At 52.8% G+C, this 12,223-nt stretch overlaps 1 protein-coding gene across 1 annotated transcript in view; it reads left to right on the plus strand.

The window, feature by feature from the left end:
- Positions 1–12,223, plus strand: part of CCDC57 (coiled-coil domain containing 57) — a 64,634-nt gene that overhangs the window by 8,041 nt on the left and 44,370 nt on the right. The window contains exons 2-6 of the mRNA XM_006869621.1: positions 4,704–5,121; positions 7,413–7,521; positions 10,042–10,143; positions 10,799–10,956; positions 11,055–11,129. Coding sequence (XP_006869683.1) covers positions 4,704–5,121; positions 7,413–7,521; positions 10,042–10,143; positions 10,799–10,956; positions 11,055–11,129 — 862 coding nt within the window. The remainder of the gene's footprint in view (positions 1–4,703; positions 5,122–7,412; positions 7,522–10,041; positions 10,144–10,798; positions 10,957–11,054; positions 11,130–12,223) is intronic.

Raw genomic sequence — 12,223 nt, forward strand, 5'->3', positions numbered from 1 at the left:
GCTTGATTATGATATGTCTCAGTGATTTTCTTTTGGGGGTCTATCCTTCCTGGGGTTTGTTGAGCTTCTTGAATGTTTATCTTTTCACTTTTCAGGATGTTAGAGAAATTTTCTGCCAGCACTTCTTCAACTATTTCCTCTGTGCTTCTTCTTGTTCTGGAATGCAGATAATTCTTAAGTTACTCCTCTTGATGTTGTCCAACATGAATCTTAAACCTTCTTCAGATTTTTTTTTATCCTTTTTTCTGTTTGTTCTGCTATCTTAGTGGTATTGAGAGATTTGTCTTTCAGCTCACTGGTTCTGCCTTCCATCTCTTCTATTCTACTCCTTTGCCCTTTCAGTGTATTGTCTGTTTCTGATATTCTATTATTGATCATTTGGACCTCTTTCTGTAGGTTTTCAATTGTTTCCAGTGCTTCATCTATCTTATTTGATTGTTCCTGTAGTGTCTTCCTGACTTCTTCCTTATTTTTCTTAACTCCATTGTAAAGTGTTTTGAAACATTTTATAATCATTTTTCTGAATTCCTTCTCATGCATTTCCAAGGCCTGCCCTCCTTCCAGAATGTAGTCCAGGTTTTCCTGTAGGTCATTTGTCTCAGACATTTTATCTTGTCTGGACATGTGCTGATATGGACATCTGCTTTTGCTTCTCTGACATGTTCAGTGTTTTATCTGTGGCCTTAATACTTTATGCTTTCTGATCAGGATGTGAGCTTCCCTTTTCACTCTTCTTATTGATTAACTCAGAGTAACTTTCACAGGTGTTGTCTGCCTCCCTGGTGTATGGCAGTTGGTATTGATTGTTGCCTGGATTTTGGTGTCTTATAGAATGTGATTGTAGCTCGACTATTTGGCAGCAGTTGCTGTCTCTTCTTGGGTAATGTAGGAAGAGAAAGAGTCCCCCAAAAGTAAAAGGGGGGGATAAAATAGCAACAGCAAAAAAAAAACAAAAATAAAACAAAACAAAACAAACCCACAGGGAAAACCAAAACCACAACAACAGCAACAACAAACTAGATTGGACACTGTAGTCTATAATTGCAGAAAGGGGAGAGGAGGGAGAGACGATAACAAATCTGTAACCTAACATGAATATGACTTTAATGTCCTCTTTCAGCTTCTTGCCTTCAAAGCTGTGTGATAAATTTCAAAATGCCACTGTTGGTTGTTATGCTATACCTCAGGATTTAATTTAATTTTTGCTCTGGTTTGTTTTTAAACTCTCTTTCCCTCTCCATACCCCTTGTTCTGGTCTTTTCCCTTTAAAAAAACACACAAGAACAACAGTTCAGGGCCGGCTCTTGGGCTGAGAGTATCTGTGCGCATACGTGGCAGAAGAACCCACCAGTGGTGGGGGTGGGGGTTGCCCTCTCGCTCAGGCAGCCCCTCTAGTCACCAGAATGGAGTTGTGCAAACAGTGGATGGCCAATTAACATATACTAAAAAGAAAAGAGTACAAAAGAAAATCAGAAACAAAGAAAAACCCACAAAGTGTATTGTCCACCTTTGCTCTGAGGTTCCCACAGCATTATTCTCTGGTGGGTCTGCTCCCCCGCTTGGTCTTGCCATTTGGTCTCGCCCAAGTTGTGGGCTCGGGGCCACTGAGCCCGGCAGATTGAAAAGTACGCGATTTCTTACTTCTGCTACAAGTTCCACTAGCTATAAGACTTCAAAAATTTTAAATAGTCCTACCTATGTGGTTCTGAGTTTTGGAGCTCTGCCCTGGATCTGCTTTGCCTGGTATTCTGTGGTATGGCTGATGGTGAACCTCACTGCACCTCTACCCCAGCCGCCATCCTCATTATCTTTTAATAGCATTTTCCCACACGCTTTTTAGAGTCCCATTGTATTGGGAACCTACCAAAAAAAGTTTGCAAAAATAAAACAAAAAGTTTCTGAGCACCTTTCAAGCAGTTTCCTTATAAAATGTGTACCTCATACATAACATACGAGGAGCACGGTGGTGTTTAGAAAACTAGATCCGGGTACTAGATTTGCTCATTCCTTTTGGGGGTGTCATTGCTTCTTGGCTTCAATGGACAGAAGGTCAGGGAAGTCCATCTTTGTATCTACCATACACATTGTGTCTGTTTCTAAGTCTTTGTATCTGTAGACATATTGAACAGTATGTATTTGTACTGGTATATTCAATTCCCATCATTACCAGAGGTTTCTTCTCCTTTACTTTGCTTTATTTGCGATTTTTTTCTCTAAGTTGGCCCCCATTGTTCTTGGTAAATTTACTTACTTACTCTGTTATTGAACATGCTTAAAGCAGTTTCAGAATTGCCAATCCATACTCTTGTCAAAAGCCAAATGTGCTAACTAGAGTCTGATGTGAGGGATCCTCAAAGAAGTTTGTGGGAAAATTCCATTATTGTTTAACTCCATTTCCCCCAAACTTCTCAAAGCCCCTCGTATTTGTGTCCAGTTACTTCTGCTTGTAGTCCTGGGTATGCAAAGGGCCGTTTTCTGAACATACGTTTGCGGGTTCATGCTATTTGTAATGAAGTTAGATGCACGTGTTTCTGTTGGTAGGATGATCTCCAGGACTGGGCACAGGCATTAGCTGTTCTCCTTCCCTGTTGATGTGAGATAGTCACTGCAGCTTGCCCAGGGAGTGGGTACTACCAGGGTAGGACAAGCCAGGCTCTGGGCAGAGCTCATCGTGCCTGGATCCTGTAGCTCCTTTCCCTTGAGAATTCTCTTTGCCTTTTGTTTTGTTTTCATACTTTATTACCTTCTTGGTGTTGTTGATCCTGTACACAGTGGAACACTGAGCAGGCCCACCATTTCTGTATGCAGTTCTGTGGCATGGAGTCCCTCCAGGTTGTATATCTGCTCCTGGCAGACACTCTGCCCGCTGCGAGGTGGAGAGAGACTCCAGGGAGATCTCCGCTTCCTCTCAAGGAGGCTTGGGCAGTGGGCACTGCTCCCTGCCCAGAAGGCTTCCCGGTCCTGTGGTCAATCTGGTGGAGACACTGATTTTGAAGCCTCTCCCTTTGCTCCCCCTCGTGTTCTCCATGAAGCCTCAAACTTTGCCTCTGACAAGGCTCCGTGGCCTGAGTGCTCCCTGTGTGTGAGGTCTGTCTGTCTGTCTGGTGGACTCTGCTGCTGACCATCAGGGGCCTGAGTACTCCCTGTGTGGCTTCCCTGAGGCTGGCAATTTCAGACCCGTTTCTGTGAGGTAGAAGTGGGCTCGAGAGCTCCGTGTCTTGAAGATAAGTAGTCAGAAATAAGGAGGGAAAGTCCCTGGGGGGCAGCAGGTCTCCTGGCCCCTTACTGGACACCAGGTTTTGACTTGGTGGTACTAAAGGCAACCAGCATCAATCTCAAGGATTTGTGAATCGTCCTTCGGTGAGCTTGGTGCAGACCGCAGGGCAAAGAGCACAGGGAGCTCCCTTCCTTCCACTGGGAGCCACAGATGAGTCACCCACTAAGCGTGTGTCCGCACGGTCTCGTGTGGCGGGTGGCCCGGGGCAGCGTCCAGCATGCACCTACTGGATGACAAAGTCCACTGTAATTATGGTCCTGATAACATCTGGGATTCTGCAAATATAAGCCCAGACCATTTCTACAATTTCTCTCTTTTTTCACTCTTTTCCCAAGAAGTTAGTGTAAAAGCGTTTGCCTCCAGGGCTCATTTTGCTCTCTGTTGGCTTTAGCTTATTAGTGATTTCAGGAGTGAAATGAACTCTGTGTCTCTGGTAGGCAGTTGTTGCTGGTGCCGTCCAGTTGGTTCCGACTCACGGTGACCCTGAGTACCACAGAGACAGCACTGACCAGCGCTGTGCCCAGAAAGACCGTCTCCTTGCAGGTTTACAGAGTGGTGGCTGGCTGAATTCCAGAGGTAACGTCTACAGGAAAAACAGACCCAAGTTCCTGCTTCTGAGGCCCGTGTCCTTGTGAATATCTGCTTAGTTGACCAGAGTGGACGCATGGGATTGGTGTGTGTGAACGTCCACCCCAGCCCTTCTGGAAAGGTGTTCAGAAGGGATGGCTGGAAATGCACCCAAACCTGCCTGGCCTCGTGTGGTGTCCAAACACGCCCCCCCCCCCGTCCCCGCCCTGCCTTTCACAGTTTCCTCTAACCATTTTGGGCGGTGAGGTTGGGCTGGTGGGGGCATCGGGGAGAGAGATGCTGAGCAGCTGGTGTGTGAGAGCCAGCCGGGAAGGACACCAGGAGCGTCCTGGCATCTCCAGAAAGTGCGCTGTACTGTGCCGTGGGCCAGGCTGTCTGACCCTGTGTGCTCCCTCTGCAGAGCCACACTAACACAGAACACAAGACGGCCCTGGACTCCGGCCAGTAGCCGGTCAGTGAGCCCACGAGGAGGAAAGAAACAGGCTGTGTTGTGTGGCTTTGCTTTCTGTAGCGTTTTGCTGTGTATACTCTCCAGCAGTGCTGACCCACCACAGACGGGAGGTAGAGAACACTCACACACCTGTCCCACCAGCACCTGCCCTGCCAGGTGGTGAGTCTCAGGACGGGGGTGGGAGGTGCTCAGGTTTCTCCTTGTCAGAGTGGACTGCTTTCCACAAGTCCATGTGTGAGAACTAGCCCAGAAGGCTTCTCCCTTCCTCCTCAGTTTTGTGTGTGACCGTGGAAACTAAGGAAAGACCTGCTGGCGGACCGGGCCTCAGGACACCGGGAGGGGACAGAGGAGCCCAGCCGGAGCCAGGCCTGCCTTCTATGTGCACAGCTGCTGCAATGCCGCGGCCACCGCCCTCTGGGCCGGCCCTGGAGGAGCTGCTGACTCGCAAGGAGGCAGAGTGGCGGGCGCTGCAGGCACACCGCACCCAGCTTCAGGATGCTGCACTGAAAGAGGCGCAGAGCCAGCTGGAGGAGGCTCAGGGCCAGCTGCGGCGTCTGCGGGAGGACTTCGTTTACAACCTGCAGGTGCTGGAGGAGCGGGACCGGGAACTGGAGTGCTGCGACCTCGCCTTTGCCCAGGCCAGGCGCCAGGAGGAGGCCCGGCAGGCTGAGGCCAGCGAGCTCAAGATTGAGGTGGCTAAGCTGAGGCAGGCATTGACCCGCGAGGCCCGCCAGGTAGAGGAGCTGCAGCAAAGGCAGCGGCTGACCCTGCAGGACCATCGCCGGGAGCTGGAGCGCATGCACAGGTGAGGCTCGGTCACCACGCTGCGCCTCACTGCGCGGCCCTGACCATGTTGAGTGTGGACCAGGGTGTCTCTTTCTGGGTTTCGGTGCCTTGCTGTGGTCATGGGAGATCCATTCAAGTTGAATTCTTTCATTAATTGTGAATCTACATGGTTTTAGTTAAACATATTCAAGTTTATAGTTAAATGATGTGAAACATACATTAATTTCAACCAGAATGGGCTGGCATTGGGCACAGCACACGGTCTGCAGGCCTTGGGGTGGGGGGTGGGGATTAGTATTGGTACCTGCCCAGGTGTCCCGTTTCAGGGACCACCAGCTGGTAGGTGATAGAGTCCAGGTGCAGTATGTCCCTTGCTGGCAGTGGTAGTGTCCCTCTGCTCGGCCTCTCTGTGGGTGACAGGTGGGTGACAACTTCCAAGTCGACAACTCTGTATAGGGGTTCTGAGAAGCAGCTGGTGAGTTTGAACCGCCAACCTTGCAGCTAGGTGTCCACACTTCTCCTATATCACCACACCAGGACTCCGAACATAAAAATAAGAGCATCCTGCAGGTACTTTTTCACAGTAAAGAACCTGAGTATTTTTGCTTGATGCACATGCCTTTTCAAAGCAATTGTTTAAATCACAAAATTGGCATGCTCTCAAGGTCAGAGGTCAGACTGGATGGGAGATGGTGCCATGGGAAGCAGCCTGTATGGTGAATGGGAACCTGTGTGTGTTCTTCTGTGTGAGGTCCCGCATGTGTGTTCCCCAGTGTGAGGTCCACTGTATATGTTCTCCTGTGTGAGGTCCACTGTGTGTAGTTGACTGTGTGTGATTCGCCATGTGTGTTCTGCTGTGTGTGGTCCGCTCTGTGTGTGGGGTCCTCTATGTGAGGCTCACTTTGTACGTGTGGCCTGCTCTGTAGGTGTGTGCTGCTGTGTGTAGTCCTCTGTGTGGGGTCCTCCATGTGAGGTTCGCTGTGTATGTGCTCCCATTGGCATAGTTTCTGAAGTTTCTCTAACCGACCTGGCCTGGCCTCTCACGGAGCTGCTGCTCTCACCTTGGGGAAGCACTAGGTGTTTTGGGTTGCTTTTGTGTTTTCCCACTCCCGTAAAGATTTACAGCCTCGGAAACCCTGTACAGGGTCGCTATGGGTCGGAACCGACTCCATGGCACATAACAACAACAACAACAACATGCAGAACTTACTAGCTGGGAGCCATTTCTATCCCAGCAGTGCCGCTTAGGAACACTGGTCTCACACCGCCTGTGTGTGTAGAGCTCGAGAGTCCCTCCCACACAGAGCATGGATGTTAGTTACTATCCTTGTCCTGATTTGTATTATTGAAGCATGTGCTCTGATGGGACTGGAAGTCAGAAGTGGGTCCATGTGACACGGATTTGTCAAGGGCACTCCATAAAAGTGTTCCATTTTTCTCTCATGGTCATTTTTGAGAATGTTTAGAGCAGCTTTCACAAGTTATTTTACATGATTTTGTGAGGTATCTCCTTCAGACATGGCCTTTCAGGTCCAGCACAGCTGGCCTTCTGCTTAGTGTTTGCTCTTCTGTTCCTGTGTTCACACTGAGCACTGTCTTCATGTCCCCGGCTCTCCTTCAGTATAAACGGCGTGGTGGTGCGTGTCTGACTTCTGAGTTCAGGAGGGGAGGAATCGCCATCAGCATCAGCCCACAGCTGATGGGCAAAGTGGCAGCATCAGTGGGCTCAAGCGTGGCAACAATTGTGAGGTTGGCTCAGGATCGGTCAGGGTTTCATTCTGGTATGCATAGGGTCACTCTGAGTCGGTACTGACCCGATGGCACCTAACAACAACCAAGTTGCTTTGTTTGATGGCTGACTTAAAATACTTGTCACCTAGATATCCTGACACCTGTGACGCTGCCTCTAACTTGACATCTTCCAGCTCTTAGTCCTGCTTCTTGTTATCATGTGTGGGTTTTTACTGTGTTTGGCACATTTTGGGTATTATGTCATGAGATGTGAGATTCCATTCATCTCATCTTTGCAAGTAGTCACTCCCCTGCCTGGGTGCACAGGTTCAAGGGGAGGCCCTTCTGATGCGGCTGAGTGAAGGGGGGCCCCACTGACCCGGGTGGGAGGTGGGAGGAAATAGAGTGCCGGCAAATACCATCTGGTTACCACCAGGTGGGGTGGGAGTTGTGCCCCCACCAGGCCCAACAGCACCTTGCTAAAGCAGAGCTCCACATGGTGGTCTGTGGAGGGTCCCTGGTGCCTGTGTGCTACGGTGGCGGTTGAGCATGTTCTCACTGTGTGTTTCCTGATCACAGTGACAGGAACGTGGAAATCCACCACCTCCGGGAGCAGTATGAGCAACTGCAGGGGACACTGGGGCGGAAGCTCCAGGAGCTCGATGGGGAGCTGGCGCTGCAGAAGCAGGTAGGTACTGCCATCCAGTCCTTCAGTGGCCCCTCTCTACTGCCCTGTGACCACAGCTGGACCGGAGGCACTGAGGGCGGAAGTCGGGCCAGTCTCCTCTCCGTGGGGTCTGTTGGGAGCCATGGTGGATGTCCACAGTCATCTGTGGTGACCCCAGAGTGCTCCATGTCCTCAGAAATGAGCACGTGGCAATCCTGAGTTTAGGGGGAACTGCAAGGTAGGCGCTAGCATCACTCCTGTAGAAAAACTGGGAATTCAAACTGAATCGTCACCACAGTTTCTCCTCAGAGCCTTTAAAACTCAGTCTGTGCATCGGAGCCGGGAGAGATCTGCTGGCCAGACTGATGTTTGGTGGGCAGAGGCGCTGACATGAGGGTGGGGGCTGGGGGTGTGGCCTTGAGGGTGAAGCCCTGGATGTACCCGGGTGTGGATGCACGGGAGGGCAGGGCTGAGTGTGTGGGGTAGAGGTGATGGTTACACTGTGTGTTGTGGGCATAGTGAGCTGACACTCTGTTAGTACCAGGCAGTAAGGGGCTCTTCCCCACAAAGCCCCCCTGCACACACCTGAATCCCTGCACTCCTCAGTAAAATCCCCAATAGAGACACAATGTCACCCCAGTTTGCAGAGGGGAACTGAGATCAGAGACTTAGAGTCACCTGTCCAAGGTCTCCAGCTGGTCAGCTGGACTCGGGCCCCTGACTCCTGGTACTGTGCTCCCAGGGGCCGGCTGCCTGGGTCAGCTGTGTGCCCACATCTGCTGAGGGACTTGTCACAGGACATGTGTCTACTCAGTGGGTTGGTGACCTGTTCTGCTGGTGTGAGACCAGACTGCCCTCCCCCTCCCCCACCACACACGTATAGTGCAGGGGACGCAGTGGAGGGACGGTGACCTAGACATGTGCACGCCCCAGCCAGGCCATCATGGGGCTTCTGGTAGCCATAGGAGATGCAGCGTCCAGTGTGGGGGCCCTTCGTCCCTGTGGAGGGGTCTCTACATCTGTGTGAGTCTCCTGTGGCTCACTGGCCTTCAGAAAGCTTCCTTTGAAATTCTAAGGACCAAGCACTCTATCTGCTGTGGACCACGCTCCAGCCCGAGTCAGCCTCTGGACAGAGGTGCCACCATCTGAGGAGTGCAGACTCCTCCCGAGTGGCCCGGGTCTCTTCAGGAAAGGACATCTCAGAGCTCGGGTAGTGGGTGGCTGTCCTGCGGCGCCAGCCATCTGAACTCAGACAGACCTGCATCTTGGTTCACAGCCACCTCTGGTACTTGCCATATCGCCTGGCACCTGGTCGGCTGGGTTTCTGTCTCTTGTTGGAAAGCTCCTTGAGTCCGTTACTGATATGTCAGAGGGGAGCCGACTCAGGACGTTGGGCCTGAGATGATGGTGGCCCCGAGGCCTGCCGCCTGTTGCGAGTGGACTGTGGATGGTTAGCAGGCCGAGCTAATCGAGGAAGACTTGCAGCTGAATTGGTCTGTTTACCATTAGACACGTGTTTTGGGACCTTGTCCATAGGAGCTACCCTCTGGGGGGTATGGCTGAGGGGTGCTGCTGGCAGAACCCAAGGGAGACCTTCTGAGTGCCTCACCCTCTGTGGGGCAGCAAACCTGGGTGGGGCAGGAGTGCTTTCTGGGGGAGTCCCAGGGGTGGGTGGGTCAAGAGGGGATGGGGACTCAAGCCACAGGTGGGTCAAGAGTGGAGGGGTGGAAGCCTGTTCCAAAGGTCACCTGCTTGTTGGCAGGTAGGGATATTCTGCGCTCCAGTGGGGTGGTGGGTTCAGGTAGGCGGGTACCTTGGTAGTTAGCCCCTAGCACCGATGTGTGGGGCTGGCAGGAGGGGCACAGTGGGACTGAAGTGGGCAGAGCAGCCTGAGGGGAATGATGGAAGATGGTGGGAGCATCAGCTCTGTGGGACGCCCTGTGGAGTGGGATGGCTTCGCTTGGTATTTGGGTGTTGAGCTGGGTGAAAGTCCATCGGCTTGTAAGAGTCCTGTGACAGAGTGGACTGAGGACAGACAGAAGGTGGGGGACAGCAGTGAGACCCTGGGGGCGGTGGCGGCGGCGAGGCAGAAGCACTGGCCCTGTCCCGACTGGACGCTCACCCCCTGTGAGTGGCCCTGGTGCAGAGCTTGCACTTCCTCCTGCCTTCACCTGGAACTCCTCGGGCGGACGCAGGATTGGGGCAGAGAGGAGTGGAGTGCTCCCCACTGGGTCCCTGCCACTTGCCTCTCCGTGTAACAGAGTGACCACTCTCGCTGCTGCCCTTGGGGCCATTGGATAGTGAGGGCAGCAAAGGACACCCCGGGCCAGAGAAGGTCACTTGTAGCAGCTGTAACTTACGCACTGTACATAAAGCCAAGCCGCAGAAGTGGAGGGTGTGGGTAGGCCCTGCTGTTGAAGGGCCTTGCCGAGAAGCAGCGGCTCTGGGAGTCCCTGAGCTCATCCCACCTTTCGCTGAGTCCTGATGGGTGACCAGTGGTCCTCGCGGGGGCCTGTCCTCACAAGAGCCCTTCCTGTCCAGGAGCTCCTGCTAGAATTTGAATCGGAGCTGCAGAGGAGGGGGCACGAGTCCCGCCTACAGGCCGACACTCTGAGCAATGCCGTCCTGACGCATGAACTCAAGGTAACTGACGCCACTTCTCTGCTCACGTGAGAGCCTCCAAGCTGGGGTTAGAGCAGCCGCCTCCCCACACACAGGACAGGACAGCTGCTGCCATGGCACGTTGTGGCACCAATTCTATGTCGCCAAGTGCTTGAGGTTAGCCTGTATCCCTCCAGAAACTGCAAGACAGGCCACGTCCCTGCACATGACTCAGCCTGAGCAGCAGGAGAGGGAGTGGTCTTGGGGCCGCTGCAGGCTGTGTGTACGCATAGAATACCGTTCACATCAGGCACTGAGGGACAGAACTGGTGGGCATGCGCTGGTATCTTGCGTGACGACTCACAGAGCCCAGGTTCCATTCATGTGTATGCATGTGCATACCGATTCCATTCATATGGGTGCAAGCATGCAGGCACCGTTCACATGTGTGTACGCACACAGACACCATTCATGCGTGTACACATACAGGTACCGTTCACCTGTGTGTACACCACTCACATCAGGCACTGAGGGACAGAACTAGTGGGCATGCGCTGGTGTCTTGCGTGATGACTCACACAGCCCAGGGGCCGTGGAGGTGTTTGGTCTGGGCATCAGGACATTGTCAGCTTCGGCTTCCGGTTCCTCAGCTCCTCCCAGCTGTGCCCACGTTGGCATTCATTTCTCTCTTTCAAAGGTTAAACTGCTGAGGAAGGAGCTGGAGGCCCTGAAGGGAGCGGCTGCGGAGGCTGCCGAGTCCCTGCAGAGAGCGGAGGTGGCCATCGCGGAGCTAGAACACACAGTGGCACGCAGGGACCAGGAACTGCAGGACCTCGAAGCCGTGAAGGACGCCCGGTGGGTGCACGGCGCAGCCTGGACTGGGCACTGCCTACTGCAGACTGCTCTGCCTCTGCCCCTCACCCACCGTGTACGTTCCTGCGGCTGCTTTTCAGGATAAAGGACTTAGAGGGCAAGCTCCATGCGGCACAGCTGACGAGGGCAAAGGAGGAGGAGACGTTCCGGAGGAAGTGAGTGGTGTCGGGACAGGGGCTGGCTGTGGATGTAGACCTGCTCGTCTGGGTTTGTTTGACAATTTTAGGGACCAAGAAACCAAACCAAGCCTCTGCCATCAAGTCAGTTTCAGCTAACAGTAGCAGGAAGCCTCCTCTTTCTCCTGTGGAGAGGTTGGTGGATTTGAACTGCTGGCTTTGTGGTTAGCAGCCCAAAACATAACCCACTACACCTCCAGGGCACGAAGCAAGTTAAAAATCCAGCAGAACAATTTACATGAACTCTCAAGGCTTGAAACTAGCCCTCCGTTCCCTGAGCACCTCCAGATGATGGATGTTGGCCATGCAGTCTGGATTCTGGGTGGAGGCCCCATCTCAACAGCAGTCCCACACTCCCGACCAGGTAGTGACAAAGATCCAAGTCTTTTACGTCAGGAAACTGTGGCCCCACCCTTTGCAGCCCCAGGGGTCATGGCCCTGTGGAGACCCAGGCAGCCCTGCTTCCCAGGCCCCTTGTCTCTTCAGCTCCTGCTTCCTGCTGGCATGATCTCTACCAGAGGTCAGCCTGGTCTCTGCTGGGCCTGAGCAACTGCCTGGAGGCACCCCACCCTCCAAGCAGCCTCCTCTGTGAAGGTGCTCAGCTCTCTGGCTCTGTGGACTTGTTCCCGTACCGTCCTGTGTCTACCACTGCCATTTCTCTTCCAGCTGCTTCTCACCGTCTGTATCTCGTGTTACAACTCTCCTCGTTTCCTTCTGAGTCCTCGTCAGAATTGCCTTTGACACCCTCAATCCCACCAACTGTCTTTTCCAGGAGATCTGGACTGTTAAACTGTTACCACCCTAGTGCTCTTCAGACTCGACTCACTGCCCAGCTCAACGCCTGAGTGTTCAGAATAGCACTCTGCTCCCCATACCAGATTTTGCCTTGTTCTGGGGCGCTGCTCTCACGGAAACACCACAAGCGGATGGTCTCTCAGAGTGCCTTCCAGGGCATGTCTTCTCTCTCTGGGGTTCTGGGGAAGGACCCTGGTTTCCTTTCGGTATCTGGTGTTATTGTTGTTAGGTGCCATCGAGTCGGTACCGACCCATAGCGACCTTATGCACAGCAGAAC

The sequence above is a fragment of the Chrysochloris asiatica genome, unplaced genomic scaffold (assembly GCF_000296735.1).
Source record: "Chrysochloris asiatica unplaced genomic scaffold, ChrAsi1.0 scaffold00132, whole genome shotgun sequence".
Classification (NCBI taxonomy): Eukaryota; Metazoa; Chordata; class Mammalia; order Afrosoricida; family Chrysochloridae; genus Chrysochloris; species Chrysochloris asiatica.